Source organism: Hylobates moloch, unplaced genomic scaffold, assembly GCF_009828535.3.
Source record: "Hylobates moloch isolate HMO894 unplaced genomic scaffold, HMol_V3 SCAFFOLD_2, whole genome shotgun sequence".
Classification (NCBI taxonomy): domain Eukaryota; kingdom Metazoa; phylum Chordata; class Mammalia; order Primates; family Hylobatidae; genus Hylobates; species Hylobates moloch.
Genome location: NW_026652277.1, coordinates 21,291,358 through 21,312,705, shown reverse-complemented (window position 1 = coordinate 21,312,705; position 21,348 = coordinate 21,291,358). Strand labels below are relative to the sequence as shown.

Below are 21,348 nucleotides of genomic sequence, written 5' to 3'. Positions count from 1 at the left end.
TCACCATACATAAGTAATAATAAATAGTGTTCTGGAGTTATGTCAGCTATTGTAGCAAATTATCTAATCTAAGGAGAAGGTTGTGTGGAACCCCCAATTTATAATCAGTTGGTCAAAAGTCCAGGTGACAATCTGGGACTTGCAACTGGCCTCTGAAGTGGGGGCAGTCTTGTGGGACCCAGTATCTATGGGATCTGCACTAACTCTGGGTAATATCAGAACTGAATTGTAGGACACCCACTTGGTGTCCACAGAGAATTGGGTGATTAATTGGTGTGAAAAAAAACCCACACGTTTGTTGTCAAAAGTGAAATTATAGAACAACAGCATGCTTTCCTTTTACTAATCAACATTAACTAACATTAACAAGCATAACAAATATTAGAAGGCATTCTACTAAAATAATAATTCACAATTTGAACTCTTAGTGGCTGAATTTAATCCTGATAGGCACGGCTTTAATTAATTTCAAATATATGCTCTGGTTCCTTTTCAAATATATATCAAATTTTCAATTTTTGCAGAACCTATCCTTTAATCAGCCTGGGTGGTGGCTAACGCCTGTAATCCCAGCACTTTGGGAGGCCAAGGCAGGATTGCTTCTACGCAGGCATTAGAGACCAGCCTAGGCAACATAGAGAGACCTCGTCTCTACAAATTAAAAAAAAAAAAAGGCCGGCATGGTGGCATACGCTTGTAGTCCCAGCTACTCAGGAGGCTGAGGGAGGAGGATCCCTTGAGCCCCGAAGATCAAGGCTGCAGTGAGCTATGGTGGTGCCACTGCACCTCAGCCTGCGTAACAGAGCAATACTTCATCTCAAAAAAAAAAAAGGAAAAACAAAAGAAACAAGAAAAAACAAACTATCCCTTATTCGAAGCCATATTTCACCATTAACTTTTCTCCTTGCTCGCACTATAGTTAGTACCTAACCAGTGCTAATACAGCTTGAATCACACAGAACTTCTCTGAAAAGCAAAGGCTATATATGTTTAAATTTTTCCTATAACCATATGAAGTGGTAAGCTAAAAGTTATTTCATTTTTAAATAATTTGGATACCACAGGATTTAATATTAAATATAAAATAACAATATCACTTATTTATACTTCAATAAATAGTATTTTTAAATACACAAAGAGAAACAGATGCCAGGATCAATGCAGTGGACCAGGCCTGAGCCACGACAGAAGAGGGACCCACATTCATGGGAAATGAAACTGGTCTTCTCTTTCGCCCCACGGGCCCCTCGTCTCTCCTTTACGCCCAGGGGCACTGCATGGGAGGCAGGGGTGTGGAATTCCACTAGACCTCCCTGCCCCTGACATCTCCCTTGTGGCGCCAGTGGGACTGGGGGCAGCGAGGGGGGGGGCCGGGGGTTGGTTAAACACAACAGGCACACCCTCGCTCACCTCCTTTTAAAAAATTAAATTCTGGGAGGCCGAGGCGGGAGGATCACGAGGTCAGGAGATCGAGACCACGGTGAAACCCCGTCTCTACTAAAAATACAAATAAAAAATTAGCCGGGCGTGGTGGCGGGCGCCTGTAGTCCCAGCTACTCGGAGAGGCTGAGGCAGGAGAATGGCGTGAACCCGGGAGGCGGAGGTTGCAGTGAGCCGAGATTGCGCCACTGCACTCCAGCCTGGGCGACAGAGCGAGACTCCGTCTCAAAAAAAAAAAAAAAAAAAAAAAAATTAAATTCTTGGCTGGGCGCAGTGGCTCACGCCTGTAATCCCAGCACTTTGGGAGGCCGAGGAGGGCGGATCATGAGGTCAGGAGATCCAGACCATCCTGGCTAACACGGTGAAACCCCGTCTCTACTAAAAATACAAAAAAATTAGCTGGGCGTGGTGGCGGGCACCTATAATCCCAGCTACTCGGGAGGCTGAGGCACGAGAATGGCGTGAACCTGGAAGGCAGAGTTTGCAGTAAGCCTAGATTGCACCACTGCACTCCAGCCTGGGCAACAGAGCAAGACTCCGTCTCAAAAAAAAGGGGGGGGTGGGGTGGATCACAAGGTCAGGAGATTGAGACCATCCTGGCTAACACGGTGAAACTCCATCTCTACTAAAAAAAAAAAAAAAAAAAAAAATACAAAACATTAGCAGGGCGTGGTGGTGGGCGCCTGTAGTCCCGGCTACTCGGAAGGCTGAGACAGGAGAATGACGTGAACCCGGAAGGCGGAGCTTGCAGTAAGCCAAGATTGCGCCACTGCACTCCAGCCTAGGCAACAGAGCAAGACTCCGTCTCAGGAAAGAGAAAAAAAAAAAATTCTTGGCAGGGTATAGTGGCTCATGCCTGTAATCTCAGCACTTTAGGAGGCCAAGGCGGGTGGATCACCTGAGGTCAGGAGTTCGAGACCAGCCTGGCCAAACCCAGTCCCTGCTAAAAATACAGAATATTAGCCAGGCGTGGTGGCAGGTGCCTGTAATCCCAGCTACTCGGGAGGCTGAGGCAGAAGAATCGCTTGAACCTGGGAGACGGAGGTTGCAGGGAGCCAAGATCGAGCCATTGCACTCCGGCCTGGGCGACAAGAGCAAGACTCCGTCTCAGTAAACAAACGAACAAACAATTTTAAAATTGTAAATTTAAAAAAAAAGAAAAATAGGTGCCAGAACGAAGCCAGATAAAAGAATTCAGAGAGGAAGTGGTTCAATGTGTATCTTATGAACAGTATCACCAAAATTTAGGTCATAATATACAATACAGATGCTCCTCACCTTACAATGCAGCTACTCCCAATAACCCCATCATAAGCTGAAAACATCCTGTTAAAAATGTGCTTTCAACTTACAATATTTTCAACTTACAAAAAGTTTATCCTGACATAACTCCACGGTAAATCGAGAAGCACAATAAATGCATACTGTTTTCATACCAGTGTAAAGTCTAAAAACCGTAATTCAAACCATTTCAAGTTGAGAACTGCCTGTTTTAAAAATACTAATGTCTGACTTGATTATGAGCGTTACCTTTCAATGCAACACTAAAAACATGCTAGGCATATTTTCAAGACAACTCTACCGAACATAAAAATCTTAAAAGAGGGGCCAGGCACAATGGCTCACACCTGTAATCCCCACACTTTGGGAGGCTGAGGCAGGTGGATCACGAGGTCAGGAGTTCGAGACCAGCCTGACCAACATGGTGAAACCCCGTCTCTACTAAAAATACAAAAATTAGCTGGGCGTGGTGGTGTGCACCTGTAATCCCAGCTACTCGGGAGGCTGAGGCAGGAGAATCGCTTGCACCCGGGAAGCAGAGGTTGCAGTGAGATGAGACTGCACTACTGCACTCCAGCCTAGGCAACAGAGTGCCAGCCTAGGCGACACTCCAGCCTAAGAGACAAAAAAAAAAGAAAGAAAGAAAAAGAAAAAAACTTAAAAGAGGTAAGGAGGGAAGGAGAAAAAGATAGTCTCTAACACTCAATCTTTTAACTATAGTATCACTTATAATCATCCCATATTTTTAAAGTCCTTTCCCAAATATTCCCAAGCCAAGCAAGCATGTCTAATAATAAACTTATAGTATGTTTCCTTCATTTAGTGTGCTTACTTTGTAGATGACCAGTAAATCTCAGTTATTAAAAACAAAATGTAAAAATAGATTCAAGCTTGACAGCAAAAAAATCAAGTTATATTAAACTTATATACGCCAAAAGTAAAATCCAAATAGTATTTACATACTTCTAAATATTAAAGCTAAACAAATTTGACTAAATCAGTGTTTTTTAATCTAGCATCCACTCAACCACCACAAAAAATTCTTAAAATACAAAATTTAATTCACTCCCAGAGCAATAAAAGATTTATACGTGTAGTCATCAGCACTATATTCATTCAACACCATACCATATTTAATAACTGTCCTTCAAATAACATGATAGGGCATATCTTAAAATAAATACAATCACATAGTAAGCGCTTTTTAAACAAGATAATATGCATGAAATGGGAGAACAGAAGACCATTAATAGTGAGGCTTCCCTCTTCACAATTTATAATGAGCCCTGCCTAAGAATCCTTAGTTGATGACTTAAAAAGCTTAAATAAACTTTCATGGTGCTTATTATTAAAACTGCTAATTAAACCAACCCTGCTATTTTTTTATCAGCAATCTAATCAACAATAAACAAGACAGGCTCCTACTACCGTCACTTTATAACAAAACCACCTCAAAAAGAAATCAAGATATATATGTTTACTTGTTGCCTGAGATCTAAAAAAAGTGTGTGTGTGTGTGTGTGTGTGTGTATGTCAACAGGCACAGTGGCTCACGCCTGTAATCCCAGCACTTTGGGAGGCCGAATCGCATGAGGCCAGGAGTTGGAGACCAGCCTGGACAACATAGTGAAACCCTGTCTCTACTAAAAATACAAATAAATTAGCCAGGCATGGTGGCATGTGCCTGTAATCCTAGCTACTAGGAAGGCTGAGGCACGACAATCACTTGAACCCAGGAGGCAGAGGTTGCAATAACGCGAGATCACGCCACTGCACTCTAGCCTGGGCGACAGAGTTACTAGGGAGGTTGAGGCATGAGAATCATTCGAACCCAGGAGGCAGAGGTTGCGGTAACCTGAGATCACACCACTGCACTCCAGCCTGGGCAACAGAGTGGGACTCTGTCTCTAAATAAATAAATAAATGCCAAACAACAGCCCTAAAAGTTATAATTATTTCACTCATGATAGAGAATTTACTCTCAAAACTACTTAAGTTTTTAAAATGTTTACCTTGAAAAAACACACACAAACTCAAACCAAAAAAAATTTTTTTTTCTTTTGAGACAGAGTCTCGCTCCATCGCCCAGGCTGGAATGCAGTGGCACGATCTTGGCTCACTGCAATCTCTGCCTCCTGGGTTCAAGCGATTCTCCTGTCTCGACCTCCCAAGTAGCTGGGATTACAAACCACCACCACCACGCCCGAATAATTTTTTTTTTTCGTATTTTTAGTAGAGACACAGTTTCACCATGTTGGTCAGGCTGGCCTCAAACTCCTCCACCTCCCTTGGCCTCCCAAAGTGCTGGGCTTACAGGCTTGAGCCACCACGCCCAGCCCAAAATGTTTTTAAACAATTATTTGTTGGCATTTACCAAATCATATTTACAAATATGAAAATGATATGGGATCTAAATTTTAAATACAGTCTGCAGAAACATTTCCAAAACTAGCATATGCCAACTTTCTAAGAAAAATATTCTTTTCCATTTGACAATGTCCTTTTTATCTTCACTTCCTTAAACACAATTCATAATAGATTCTTTTTTAAGAGACAGGGGTCTTACTCTGTCACCCAAGCTGGTGTGCACTGGCACAATCCCAGCACACTACAGCCTCCCACCACCATGCTCAGCTAATGGCAATATGTTCTTAAAGAACATATTAAAGAACAAATTAAGTACAAATGATTTTCCAGTATTATTTTTTAGTTTATTAAAAAGTATTTCCTATAAAGCAAGTAAAAATGTAAGCAGGAAAACAGGCAAGTCAGAAAAAGACAGATTAGTATTTAGGCAAGCTTTTAGTGTTTTAATTAAAAGACAAAATATTCTCAAACAAAAGATATGACATTTAGCCACTACAAAAAATTAATTAACCATTAGCACCACTGAAAAAGAAAAAATAGCCAAGAATATACAGAACTTCAAAATTGTTCTATTATAAAGGAAAAAAGCTGATAATTACTTACAGGCGAAGTAACCAGTTAATAATATATAGCAACAAACTATTATTGCTGAAGTCACCTAAAGATTTCACAAGATGACCACAGTAACACATGCAAGAAATCTCTCTCATGCTTTCCGTAAAGTTGTAATCTAAATTTTCAGTTGCAACGGGTAAAACCATATTCACAAATATGGCATTAAACCTATCATTTCATTAAATACTCTTTATTAGCCAAAATGTTTCTATATTTCAATGTCTCCATTTAACTATCAAGAATGTAATTTTATCTAAAAAGGCAAAAAAAAAATTCTATTAAGTAGATGTGCTACAAATTTAGCAACAACAAATCCACTTACTTTTTTCTCTTTCTCATGATGTTTATCCTGAGAGTGAGAGGAAGAATCACTTAAACTTTGATCATATGACCTATTAGATCCCCGTTTGCTCTTTTTCTAAAAAAGAAAATATATATACATATATGTATATGTATATAAAACTTTTTAAACGAATCTTTTTGTTAGGCTTAAACCAATTCAACTATAAAGTATTTTTAATGTCTACTGAAATTTTTAAAAGTCTATTTCAATCTATATAATCCAGTTCAGACACCATTCATATATTATCCATTACATTATAAAAGAAAATCTAAACATTAATGCCATATTTTTGTAAATTAATTAAAATGTGTGAAAACAGATCATCTATTTTCAAATAAGCTACTATATATTTTCAACATCAGCTTAAAAATAAAAAGTTTCAACAAAACGAGAAAATGCCATATTAAAAAAGGGTGCCAAGACTAGAAGAATAGAAAGGTAAATATTTGAAGTGTTACTTTATGCCACTAGGAAAAGCAAGAAGACTTTTAATCTTATACCATCAGTATTAAGGTATACAGTTTTCTAAAAATTTATCTCTGCAGTTCAATTAATAATTCCTGCACATTGTATTTGATAGAGCAAATAAAGAAAAAAATTAAAAAATTAAAGGAAATGTCAGTATTAGACTCATGCACTTTTCAAAGCATTACTAAAAAGCATCACAAATTTCTGTTTAAAACACTTGTACCATTGCATAATTAAGTATGAAGGTGAGAGTTATCTGAGGTGTTTACAAGTTGGTGGTACCACATCTAATTGGTGTAAACTAGACAAAAATGACTATAAAGAAGTTCAAATTCCATGCAAATGTAAAGATTATACAATCTTATTAAATTATTAAACAGACATTTTTCCCAACTATCAAATAGGATAACATCATGTCTATAATTAGCAATAAGAATATTCTATTTGCACAAACTTCAAAATCCATTTTTTATTTATATCATCTCTCATTTAGAAAATTAGTATTTCAATATGCTTATTATACCTAGGAAGAAAAATTTTCAATTTTATAATCTCAAAATTTTTGTTAGTCATTAAAATAAAGCATTCAGCATCAAAGGATATACAGATACACACTCTTAAGTAATTCATATACAAGAACCAAAATATTAGAGGCCTAAACTGCTCATTTCATAAGACAGAGGCCCCTTGTAGTATTTATTTTCAAAAGAAATAGCCCCATTCACAAGGGAAATATAATAATTTAAAAATTAGAAACTAAAAGAAAAATAAAGAAGCCTTAAACCTTCAGTGTATTAATATCTACCATTAAAAAGAATGAGAAATAGATACTCGGGACATCAGACATACTGACCCTTCAAAGGAACATGCATACAAATATGTAACACCCAATCAAATGTTACTAACTCAATCACCATGATCCTGCGTGACAGCAAATAGTGACCAAATCTAAAGAATTCCCAAACTTGTATTTAAGTATATTTTTCTGAAGGTTTTTAAGCAAGTTACAAAACAGCCTTACTTCAGTTTTATTATTTCCCAGTAAATAAAAATGAAAATAAATAAATAAATGGGTAATAGTAATTAAGCAGAAAATGAGAAACAAAGTGATAATCACAAAATGTCTAATTGGCACCAAAAATCCAATTAACTAAAGATGTTATAAATATAAACAGTTTTCCTACTGATTTTTTTCACTAAACGTATACCAACATTCACTATCAATATTTATATATAATATATATATATATATTTATTTTATATATATGTATTTTTTGAGACAGAGTCTCACTCTTGTTGCCCAGGCTGGAGTGCAATGGCAGGATCTCGGCTCACTGCAACCTCCACCTCCCGGGTTCAAGCAATTCTCCTGCCTCACCGTCCCAAGCAGCTGGGATTACAGGCATGCAACAGCACACCCCGCTAATTTTGTATTTTTAGTAGAGACGAGGTTTCTGCATGCTGGTCAGGCTGGTCTCCAATTCCCAACCTCAGGTGATCCACCCGCCTCGGCCTCCCAAAGTGCTGGGATTACAGGTGTGAGCCACAACACCCAGCCTAATATTAACATATATTCTAAATGAGAGTACTTTAGAATATTCACTTTTACAAATACACTGAAGCAAGCAAAATCTTTTAAAATTACTATTAATAGATCTTTTTACCTCCAATAAAGAACATGCTAAACACTATCTCAAGCCAAAAACTCAAGGAAAAAGGATTATATGCTTTTTTTTAATAAAAGTGTCATTCTATTGTCAAAACTAATCATAGTCATTTCATTAAATCCAAGACAAATTCTTACCAGCTTACTAAAATGGTATTTACAGTAGCCACAGTATTGGACATTATCGGCACCATTACCTTCTTCTTCACAAAGCAGTCCGGCAAACTGAGCGCTGAAAATAAAGCCAAGTATATTTATTGATATACTAAAATCAGAGTACCTGTATATATAAGCAAATAAAATTTACTTCCAATCATTCATGCTGAGAAAATACATCTCCTAAGAAAAAAATGAGAAAATAAAAAGCTTTATTCTAGCTGTGACCAAGTATATTTTACCCCAACCTGCAACTGATCTTTTCTAAAGTTACGTTTATGGCTTAAAACAAACTCTTCATACATCTCTATCAGGATGAAGACGTATACATGTTTTATGTCTCCAAATAGACATTAAGTTCCTAAGATACATTCTCTTCCCCCTCAATCCCACCCCATCAGTTAACACTTCGTTTTACTTTTTCAATCTGTCACAGGTACAAATGGAAAGGCCATGCCTCTAAAGGGCCGAAGTGATGGTATTTAGCCCATGGATGCAGATTACATAACCTTACAAGGAAAACATGCATTCACTCAAGACTAAATTTGCAACTCTAAGTGCTTTAAGTCACAGCACAATAAGCGAGATAAACATAAATTGTGCTTTTCAGTCAAAAGCAATGGAAGAAATGAAAATGAAACCTAATGTTACAATATTCTTTTTTTTTTTTTTTTTTGAGACAGGGTTTCGTTCTGTCACCCAGGCTGGAATGCAGTGGTACGATGAAAGCTCACTGCAGCCTTAACCTCCTGGGCTCAGGCAATCCTCCCACCTCAGCCTCCCAAGTGGCTGGGACTACAGGAGTACACCATCACACCTGGCTAATTTTGTTTTTATTTTTAGTAGAGATGAGGTGTCTTGCTATGTTGCCCAGGCTGCTCTTTAACTCAAGCAATCCTCCCACCTTGGCCTCCTAAAGTGCTGGGATTACAGGCACAGCCACTGCACCCAGCTAATATTCGTTTTTTTGTTGGTTTTTTTTTGAGATGGAGTCTCATTCTGTCACCCAGGCCAGAGTACAGTGGCATGATCTCAGTTCACTGCAACCTCGGCCTCCCGGGCTCAAGCAATTCTCCCATCTCAGCCTCCCGAGTAGGTGGGATTACAGGCATGCTTCACCATGCCCGGCTAATTTTTTTGTATTTTTAGTAGAGATGGGGTTTCACCATCTTGCCCAGGGTGGCTCTGAACTCCTGAGCTCAGGCAATCTGCCCACCTCTGTCTCCCAAAGTGTTGGGATTACAGGCGTAAGCCACCGTGCCTGGCATATTCATTTTTAAAAACACAAAACGCTGAAGTTTCTAATCACCATCTTTTCAATTTGACCTTTCACACTTTTAACATTCCAAAATTGTATTAGTATACAGATCTCATACCCCAAAAACTACTTTCATCTTTCGGAAATTTGGTACAGTCATTACAAGAATTTATAAAAGTCAAAACCGTTTTCCATTTCACAATAGTAGTATAAAACAGATTTCATATAACCAAACACTAAAAACTCAGGAAATGAGCATGTACGCACACTGGCAGTGAGGCATAGACTGATTCTTAAAATTAGTGCACAGATTATTCCCAAACTCTTTATTTGGAACTGTTACCTATTATGTAATATATAATATATATTATATAAATATAAAATATATTGTTGTAAAATATATTGTAAATAATTTTTGCCCTCGAAATTTTGTGCTGAAAGAATATCTGTTTTTTTTGTTTTTTTGTTGTTGTTGTTGTTTTGTTTTTTGAGATGGATGGAGTCTTGGTTTGTCGCCAGGCTGGAGTGCAATGGCGCAATCTCGGTTTACTGCAAACTCCACTCCCCAGGTTCAATCAATTCTCTTGCCTCAGCTTCCCGAGTAGCTGGGATTACAGGCACGCGCCACCACACCTGGCTAATTTTTGTATTTTTAGTAGAGACACGGTTTTGCCATGTTGGCCAGGCTGGTCTGGACCTCCTGACCTCAGGTGATCCACCCGCCTCGGCCTCCCAAAGTGCTGTGATTACAGGTGTGGGCCACTGCACCCGGCATGAAAGAGTATCTTAAATAAATTTTTGAGAAGTCGCCACTGTAATATTGAGAATGACAGTGGTTACACTACTTCTCACTTGAGACACAGAAGGTAAGTACTATCATTCACTGAATCCTCATATGCAGACACTGCACTAAGCTTACCTAGATTAGCTCATTTAATCATAATAACAAATTGAAGGATAGGTAATCAATACCAAAATTTTAAACAAGATGAAACTGAAGCTTACAGAGAATAAGACATCAGAACCAGAGTCCACTTATTGCAAAATCACTCTGGTAAATACATTCAGTTATTTGAATTATCTTTATCACAAATAAGTAAATGTGAACATAGAAACTGTACCAATAAAGTTTACCATAATTAATGTTTGAGTATCTAAGTCTTTAACTTATGATTGTTACGCAAGGTATTTGCCAAGTTCAGTTCTGTGCAACAATGGAAACATCCTTACCATGTTACATGGAAAGCCTGTCGACATCCATGTTTATTACATGTCATGCAAGCCCCAGTGGCTGCTTTGCTTTCTCTTCCTTGTTCATCACAAATGTAGCAAGTCTTGAGGTTAACGAAAAAAAGACAAAAATCATACATGTTCTTAACATGAATCAGTATTTTACAATTATCTTCAGAAATGAAGATCAGGTATACTAACCTATCTTAACTCAAAATATGAATTCATTTTGGACAATAATCTTATTTTTGCATATAATACAAACTGAAAAATATAAACAAAGACATACAAATAGTCCTACTAAAAAAATTCACAAAGGCATTATCTTCATCAGTCTCACAAACTTTGCAAGACAGGAAGACTCTTCCCAGGCACTGAGGCTGGCGGGCCAGGACACAATCTACCACACCTCTTCTTCCCAACCCCTTGTCATCAAAACTGATTCCTGTAACAAGGGCGTAAAAACAATGTTTATCTTTCCCCTCTGCAGGAAGTAATCATATCTAAGAGGGTTGGAAACAGGGTATTGGCACCTAAGAGACAAATAACAGCCCTACATGAATTAGCAAGGTTTAGGTCATTCATTTCCACTGTCTGTGAGGAATCCTATACAGGTAGGCTGTCATTCAGCCCCACCAAGCTGACACATGTGGGCTACAGAAGAAGATACTTTAGCTAAGTAGGTCAGAAATGCCCAAGAGATACAAAGCCAATGAACACCCTGAGAAACTTTGACTGACATCTTCCATTTTCCACGTGCAAGTAACTAATAGGCAATATTAACTTTTCACAGCTCAAAATCATGGCTGGTCATGTGACAGAGGACTGAATTGCAAAAACGACAATCTGTAAGTATCGCCGTATAATGAATAAAATCAGCAGACTGCAAGTTGAGGATACAAAAAGTTATGTCTAACTACATATAATCAGGTGATACATGTCGAAAAAGAAACTAATTTCTAAATAGTAATAAAGCATAAGCTAGCCCAACTTCAATACAACCACATGGTTTCATTCACTCTGCACTGTGGTGCCAAATAACACCATGCAACAATATTTACAAGGACACAGAAAAAAAAAAAAACTAATTATCTAACTAGGTACATGATTTCAACTCCTCTATTGAAACCCTAGGATTCTCCGGGCGTGGTGGCTCACACCTGTAATCCCAGCACTTTGGGAGGCTGAGGCGGGTGGATCACCTGAGGTCAGGAGTTCAAGACCAGCCTGGCCCACATGGTGAAACCCTGTCTCTACTAAAATTACAAAAAAAAAAAAAAAAAACATAGCCCGGCATGGTGGCGGATGCCTGTAATCCCAGCTACTCAGGAGGCTGAGGCAGGAGAGTCACTTGAACCAAGGAGGTGGAAGTTACAGTGAGCCGAGATCAGGCCATTGCACTCCAGCCCGGGCAACAAGAGAGAAACTCCATCTCAAAAAAAAAAAAAAGAAAAGAAAGAAAAACTAGGATTCAGACTCAACTGAATTACAAACATCATTTTATACCTCTAAAAAGTAAAATCCCAAATAACAACAAAACCTATCTAGACACACTGAATAAAAGTATTCGTAAGTACCAGTTACAATGGGAGAATTTAGCATGCATTTTTGCCTACAAATGATAAAAAAAATTTAAAAATAGAGCACATTAAAACAATAACATTCTATATGGCAAAATTTGGCGAAAATATGCAAAAGAGGCCTCAAATACCTCAGTAACTTCCAAAGAGCTGACAGTGAATAGAAATCATTACTTAACCATCCCATAAAACTTAAAAATATGATAATTTTTATTTATTAAAAAAAAAAAAAAGAAGGGGGGTGAAACATCCAGAATCGGAGATCTTCTCCCCAAAGAAGTAACCATTTCACAGGTGAAAAACCATCAAGTAGTCTCTGGAATTGTTCTATCGACATACAGAAAAAAATTTACCCAAGTAAATCTACTAAATCTCAATAATGACACTAAGAGTCTATAGCATTTAAGTCACAACTTGCTCCCAGCATCCCCACCCAAACAGCTCCCTATGACAGATGGTCCACTCTGGATGGTGTGACCAAGAAGATGAGGGCTCCCTCCAACTCAGCTTCTAGTCTAGGACTATAGTTTTACCCTATGACGGCCAGGCTGCCAGTGTCTCTGATCCAACTGAGACCTGGTAGCTCCCATTCATAGATCCCCATCCTCACAAAAAGCCAAGAATGCTAGGGCCCTATCATCCCTGCCCCAGCTTTTAGTAGAGTGGAAAGTTCCATATTATGAGAAACAAACTGGAAAAACAAGAAGCTATCATACCCTTCCCTTCTCTCAATACCCTGTTATAGAGCAAGAGTGTCTCTTCAGAAGGCTACTCGTCCCATCCCCAGTTCCAGAGCAGTAGGGCAGAGGGTGTACACTTAAAGAGGACTGTAAGAACCAAAGAATTCAGCAGTTCTGCCTGAGGACAGACTTTGTTTTTTAACACACTTAGAGTTCACGCTTAAGGTTGCTGTCAAAAATAATGGAGAATTCACAATTTGTGTGTGTGTGTGTGTGAGAAAACATCACACTGTACTCTGCAAACATATACAATTATGATTTGTCAAACAAAAACAAGTAAGAAAAAAAAGAAAACTAATAAAGAGTACCTGAATTCTATTTTCCAGTGTACTCACTACAATTTAAGTCAGAGGGAAAAAACAAAACAATGGAGACTTGTTAGCAATTGGACAAGAATGATAGTTACAAGGAGAAACAAGTGCAACAACTGAACAGCCAGAAGATTAACAGAGTGAACTAGAGAAAGACAGCAAGAAGGGCCCTCCTGCGATCACACTCATCCCTGGGGTTCTAGAATGCTGTGCACATGAACTAGGCTGCACCCAATGGGGAGAAATTGTATCAGGATTTGTGACGAACCTAAAAGCATTCCCTAAGCCAAATACAAATGCATCAATCAATAAAGCTCAGGGGGCTACAGTACAACCTCTGATCAAAAACTGGTTGAAAAATTAGTTACTCTCACCCACGGGCAATTCCTCAAAAGTCAAACTTCAAAGTAAAATCACATTCATACCTAATGGTCGAAAGACTGTGCATAAGCTCAAGTGTACACCCTCTAAGAAATGACTGGAAAATAACCTCTGATATCCTTGGAAAATAGTCTCTAAGAGCAACAAACACCTCCAAAAGGAAAGGGTGAAAATGTAACTGGCTAAGAGGTTAAGTACAATAAGTGGTTTATGTGGCCCCAAGGTGTGGCAATCCTAGGATGTCAAGCTAAAAAAATGGGGAACTGGTGGAGGGAAGGTGGGTCCTACATTTGTTCGAGCAGCGACATCTGAGGTTGTATACTATTGGAAAAATAGACTTCAGAAAATCAGTCTGGCAAAGTGATTAAACAAATAAAGGACCAAACAAACAACAGTAAGACACACAGGGAGAAGAAACAATCACTATCCAGAGGGGCTATATTACCTAAAATAGGTATTCAACTAAAAAATTAAAAAATAAAGAACACACACAAGAAAAAGTAGTAGTAAGAAAAACTGCCTTTGAGAGTGCCCAGATGTTGGACTTAGGAGACAAAGATCTCAAACAAATGGAAAATCTGGAGTTTAAATTTTATTTAAAAGACTCAAAAGCTGATTTAATTGGGAGAAGAAAAAAATTAGCAAACTTAAGAAGAGATCAACAGAGATTATATAACCTAATGGACAGTTTTTTTCTTAGATTATACAATCTAAAGAACAGCCTGAAAAAAATGTGGGATACCAATAAATGCACATACGTATCAATAAGCAGAAGGAGAAGAGAAAGGGAGATAGAAACTACATTTGCAAATCTAGTGCTGAAAACTTCTAAAATTTGATTTTAAAAAAATTATACATCAAAAATCTCAATAAACTCAAAATAAGATGAAAACAAAGAGATTCACACTAAAAATGATGAAAGTGGCTAGGAGTGGTAACTCACATCTGTAATCCCAACACTTTGAGAGGCTGAGGCAGGAGGATTGCTTGAGCCCAGGAGTTCAACACCAGCCTGGGCAACATAGCAAAACCTCACCTCCACTTAAAAAAGAAAAAAAAAAAAAATTAGCCAGGCGTGATGGTGCAAGCCTGTAGTCCCAGCTACTGAGGAAGCTGAGGTGAGAGGATGGCTTGAGTCCAGGAGATCAATAACTGCACTGAGCCTTTATCGTGCCACTGCACTCCAGCACGGGCAACTGAGCAAGACCCTGTCTAAAAAAAAATAATAATAATAAGCCAAAAATAAAGAGAAAACTGTTTTTTTTTTTTGCCATGTGGTGCAGTGGTTCCTCATGCAGCTCCTGGTTCAGCCTTCTCTATCTCAACCGGTGGGATTCTTAGTAGAGACGGGGTTTCACCGTGGTCTCGATCTCCTGACCTCGTGATCCGCCCGCCTCGGCACTCTTAAAACAGAATGAGAAAAATGACCTGCTACATGTAAGATAAATACAATAAAATTAACACCTGAGATCCAATCAGGAACTATGGAGGCCAGAAGGCAATGGAGTAAGATATTCAAAATACCAAAAAAAGAAGAAAAAAAAAACCTGTAAATCAAGAATCCTATAACTAGCAAAACTGTCTTTCAAAAATAAAGGCAAAATATAAACATTTTAAAATAAAAATTTAGAGATTTTCTTGCTCCAGATGTGACAAAAAAGAAATACTAAATGAAATTATTTTAGCTAAAATCAAGTGACACCAAACAGTAACTGCAATCTACATGAAAAACAAACAGCTCTGATAGAGACCATGTAGGAAGTAAGACAGTGTGATTTGGTCTTTCTTCTTCATTCTTCTCTTATCTATTTAATTTAAATAGCTGAATTATACAATGTCTACAAATTGTATTGCCAAGACTGTAACATATACAAATGTGACAATAATACAATGAAACAGGATTGGGACAAAGCTATAATGAAGAATTAACACCTAGGCAGGGGTGGCTCACGCCTGTAATCCGAGCACTTTGGGAGGACAAGGTGGGCGGATCACTTGGGGTCAGGAGTTCGAGACCAGCCTGACTAACATGGAGAAACCCTGCCTCTATTAAAAATACAAAATTAGCTGGGTGTGGCGACGCATGCCTGTAAGTAATCCCAGCTACTCAGGAGGCAGAAGTGTGAGAATTGCTTGAACCCAGGAGGCGGAGGTTGTGGTGAGCCGAGATCGTGCCATTCCACTCCAGCCTGGGCAACAAGAGCAAAACTCCATCTCAAAAAAAAAAAAAAACAAAACCATAGATCACATAAAACAATAAGTTTAACAACATAATGTTGAGTTTTGAACATTTATAATGTTTATTATAATAATAGCAAAAGGGGGAAGAGGGCAATGGAGCTTTACAGGAGAAAACTGCTTTCTGCAAGTCTTTATCTTTTTGCTGGTAAGAAGTCCTGCCTCAGTGTTGATGGCTTCTGACTCACTGAGGTGGTGGTTGTGGCACTTTCACTATCTTTCAAGTAGAGACAAGGTCTTGCTATGTTGCCCTGGGTGTTCTCAAACTCCTGGCTTCAAGCAATCTTACTGTCTCCGAAAGGGCTGGGATTAAAGGTGTGAACTACCACACCTAGCCATTTTTTAAAATAACAATAAAGTTGGCTCTATCAATTGATTCCTCCTTTCATAAAACATTGCTCTGTAGCATGCGCTGCTGTTTGACAGCATTTTACCTACAGTAAAACTTCCTTCAAAATTGGGGCCTATTCTCTCAAACCTTGCTGCCACTTTATCAACTAAGTATAGGGCATATTCTACATCCTTTGTTGTCATTTCAACAATGTTTACACCATCTTCACAGGAAATAGATTCTATCTCAAGAAAGCACCTTCTTTGTTCATCTATGAGAAGATATTCATTCAAGTTTGACCATGAGATTGCAACATCTTCAGGCTCCACTTCTAATTCTAGCTCTCTTGCTACTGGCCACCACATCTGCAGCCTCCATCAAAGTCTTGAATCTCTCAGTCATCCATGAAGGACAGAATCAACTTCTTTCAAACTGCGGTTCACGTTGATATTTTGACCTCCTCCCACAAAACACAAATGTTCTTAATGGTACCTAGAATGGAGAATTCTTTCCAGAAAGTTTTCAATGTACTTTGCCCAGATCCATCAGAGGAATCACCCTCTATATAGCAGCCATAGCCTTTCGAAATGTGTTTCTTAAATCAGACTTCTACGTCAAATTGACTCCTGGATCCACAGACTGCAGGATGGATGTTGTTAGCAGGCATGAAAAGAACATTTTCTTGTACATCTTCATCAGAGCTCTTAGGTGACTATGTACATTGTCAAAGGGTTACTAATTGGCCTACATTCAATATTGTTGTGTCTTAGGGAAAAGGGAGGCCTGAGGAGAGTAGAGATGAGGGAACAGCCAGCTGGTACAGCAGTCAGAACACATACAACATTTATTAACTTCACCTCACAGTAACATCAAAGGTCACTGATCATACATAACCGTAACATATAATAATGAAAATGTGTGAAATATTATGAGAATTAACAAAAAGGGACAGAGTCACTAAGTGAGCACATGCTGTTGGAAAAATGAAACCGACAGACTTGCTTACTCCAGGGTTGCCGCAAACCTTCAATTTGGTAAAAAAGAAAAAAACCATGCAATTCCTGTGAAGTACAATAAAAAGAAGCCCAATAAAATGAGATATGCTTAAGAAAAAAAAAGATATGCTTATACATCTTACTAAAATTAAGTACAGTCTAGCAAGTTAAGATAAAGATAGCCCTACAACCACCACTAAGAAAATAACCCAAGAAAAATCGTTTTAAAAATCATAAAGGCTAGGCCAGTGAGCCAAACACCTGTAGTTCCCAGCACTTTGGGAGACTAAAGCAGGAGGATAGCTTGCGCCCAGGAGTTTGACACCAGCCTGGGCAACATACCCAGTGACTATAAACAATAAAAAACTTAGGCATGATGGCATATGGCTGTAGTCCCTGCTGCTTGCGAGGCTGAGCGGGGAGGATCACTTGAACCCAGGAGATTGATGTTGCAGTGACCGTGACAGTGCCACTGCACTCCAAACAGGGTGACAGAGCAAGACCCTATCTCAAAAAAATGCATAAAATAAAATAAAAATGAAAAATAAAAGAAATGAAAATGGTATACTAGAAAGTATCTATAGATGGTATCCAACTTAAAATCATTCTACTTACAGTTTTTCAACTTTACCACCATGCTGCAAACGCGATACACATTAGTACAATATTCTCTTGTGATGCTGGGCAGCGGCAGCAAGCCACAACTCCCAGTCAGCCACGCCATCATGAGACTAAACCACCAATGCTTGCTTGTCCAGTGAACCGTGTAGACAGATGATTTTTCCCAACTATAGGCTATGTAAGTGTTCTGAGCATGTTTAAGGTAGACTAGGCTAAGCCAAGATGTTAGATAAGTAAGGTATACTTCTTTTTTTTTTTTTTTAAAGTGATGGGGTCCATGTTGCCTAGGCTGCAGTGAAGTGGCTGTTCACAGGTGCAATAATCACACACTAAAGCCTCAAACTCCTGGGCTCATATAATACTCCTGCCTTATCAGAATGTAAGCTCATCATAACTCAAGAAGCATCTGTACTTAAGATTAAAAAAGTAGAAAAACAAAAACAAAAAACAGGAACTAAGTAGTCATAAGAAAAAAAAAAAATGGGCAGGCTGCCAATCCAGGACCAAGGGGTAAGGCCATGTCAATGGGTCTACAGAACAGAATATCAAGGCACAAAGCACTATTTTCAAGTCTCAGAACTGAATGGAATTTGTCCTGCAGACTTACAAATCTGCTTTAAACCCCTTTTTTCCTTCCAGTTTATCTCTTTTGGAATGGGAATGCTTCTCCACCTGTCCCACCAATGCATCTCAGAAACAGATAACTTGTTTTCTATGTATCACAGATTTAGAAATTGAAGTTATTATTATTATTTTTTTTAGACAGAGTCTCACTCTTGCCACCCAGGCTAGAGTGCAATGGCACAATCTCGGCTCACTGCAACCTCTGCCTCCCAGCTTCAAGTGACTCTCCTGCCTCAGCCTCCCGAGTAGCTGGGACTACAGGTGTGTGCCACCACACCTGGCTAATTTTTGCATTTTTTGTAGAGACAGGGTTTCACTGTGTTAGCCAGGCTGGTCTTGAACTCCAGCCCGCCCAAAGTCCTGAGATTACAGGCATGAGCCACCAGAGATGCCCAGCAGAGAGAGAAATTTTGCTTCAGGATTAACCAGTCTTAATCCATCGCCAATTCCGATGATTCAGAAGATGAGATTTGGGACTTTCTGAGGTTATTATATCCAGGTAAGATGTGAGACTTACTTACAGAGTTTACATCAAAATGGATTAACACTTTTGGGGGCTATTGGGATACAGCACATCTATTTTGTATGTGGAAAGAACATAAATTTTGGGGGGTCCAGAAGGCAGACTGCTATGGGTTGAACTGTGGTCCCCAAGAAATGTATGTGAAGTCCTTAATCCCCAGTATCTTAGAGAGTAACCTTATTTGGAAAAAGGATCATTGCAAATGTAATTAGGATGAGGTCACATGATGGAGTAGGGCAGGCCCCTAATCCAATATGACTGATCTCCTAATAAGAAGATAGCCATATGGAGACAGAGACAAAGGAAGAATGGAATGTGAAGATAGAAGCAGAGATTAGGGTGATTAAAAAAAAAAAACAACAACAAAAACTGTCAACCATTGACAGCCATCACTAGAAGCTAGGAAGCATGAACAGATTTCCCTTAAGAGTTCTCAAAAGGATCCACCCAGCTGATATCTTGATTTCAGACTTGTAGCCTCTTTAATTGTAAGAAGAAATTTCTGCTGCTTCAAGTCACCCAGTTTGTGGTATTTTGTTACAGCAGCCCTACTACAGGGGGTGTATGAAAAATTGGCTATGAGCTGGTCATATGTGTTAGAATTGGGTGATGAATGTACCCAGGGTGTTTGTTACATTATTGCTTACTGTTTTACATATTTGACAATTTCAGAAATAAATTCTTAATAAAAGAATGTTATAATAAGTAGATTAAGTATTGAAGCTTTAAAAGCAGAAGCAAACAAGTTAGAAAACATTTGAATAAAATTGGAAATAAGCCCCAAAGCTGTTCTTTATATCAGGCATAAAAGAAATTGATCAAGGCTAGCACAGTGGCTCACATCTGTAATCCCAGCACTTTCAGAGGCCAAGGTGGGCAAATCACCTGATATCAGGAATTCGAGACCAGCCTGGCCAACATGATGAAACCCTGCCTCTACTAAAAATACAAAAAAAAGTTAGCTGGGCACAGTGGTGGACACCTATAATCCCAGTTACTCGGGAGGCTGAGACAGGAGAATGGCTTGAACTCGGGAGGAGGAGGTTGCAGTGAGCCAAGATCGCACCACTGCACTCCAGCCTGGGAAAAAGAGTTAGATTCCATCTCAAAAAAAAAAAAAAAAAAAAGAAAAAAAATTTTTTGGTTAAGAGTTTAGATAGGCCAGGCTCAGTGGCTCACGCCTGTAATCCCAGCACTTTGGGAGGCTGAGGCGGGTGGATCACAAGGTCAGGAGATTGAGACCATCCTGGCTAACACGGTGAAAGTCGTCTCTACTAAAAATACAAAAAAAATTAGCCGGGCGTGGTGGAGGGCGCCTGTAGTCCCAGTTACTCAGGAGGCTGAGGCAGGAGAATGGCGTGAACCCCGGGAGGTGGAGCTTGCAGTGAGCCAAGATCACGCCACTGCACTCCAGCCTGGGCAACAAAGCAAGACTCCGTCTCAAAAAAAAAAAAAAAAGAGAGTTTAGATAAAGGAAAAAACTCCATTTAAATGTTTATGTGAAGAAAACCATAATGGATTACATGGCACAACAACAGATTTGAAAAATTAAAACCAGTTTGTAAACATTAACCATCACAGTTACTTATATTCCCTTAAAAATGATCTATATGCCCCTAGTGTCACATAAGATACGTTAATCTAGGAGTCTACTTCACTCAGACTTTTTGCAACTAGCATGCATTCCTTTGTTTCTTCATCACTGTGGGGAACAGGTGGTACATACAAAAGATTATTGACATAACCCTATAAAAAGATTATCACATGGTGTGTTATCTGGGAATTTAAATGGTCACGATTCCAGGATACGTCAATGCTATCAACTTTCAAAAAAAAAATAAATCTGACCTATAATGGGGGGGCCAGCTGGGGGTAGGGGAGAAAGAGGCAAACTGTGTATCCTGGAACTTTGTAGCTGGAAAAAAAATTACCAGCAGCAGCAGTCTGATCAAAACTGCAACTTGTTGCCCACCTGGACAACCCATCTCTCTTTTCTAGAAATTAGCATCTATGCTCAATTTCTAATAATGGAATGGTGCCTAGGTATTCATGTTTGTCTAGGTGAAAATAGCTTCTAAATCCAGGTGCTTATACCAGAATTGCTCTCCTGGAAATTTAGGACTGAGACATTGAGTCAGTTACCTGTAGGGTAACCTGTAGAATCACAGATTTCTCAAATT

At 38.8% G+C, this 21,348-nt stretch overlaps 1 protein-coding gene across 11 annotated transcripts in view; it reads right to left on the bottom strand.

Annotated features, from left to right (window-relative positions):
• MLLT10 (MLLT10 histone lysine methyltransferase DOT1L cofactor) overlaps positions 1–21,348 on the bottom strand; it is a 218,368-nt gene that overhangs the window by 122,961 nt on the left and 74,059 nt on the right. For all 11 annotated transcript variants that reach the window (XM_032168098.2, XM_058432171.1, XM_032168176.2 and 8 more), the window contains 3 exons: positions 10,825–10,928; positions 8,319–8,412; positions 6,026–6,121 (listed from right to left, as the gene is read on the bottom strand). In XM_032168098.2, coding sequence (XP_032023989.1) covers positions 6,026–6,121; positions 8,319–8,412; positions 10,825–10,928 — 294 coding nt within the window. The remainder of the gene's footprint in view (positions 1–6,025; positions 6,122–8,318; positions 8,413–10,824; positions 10,929–21,348) is intronic.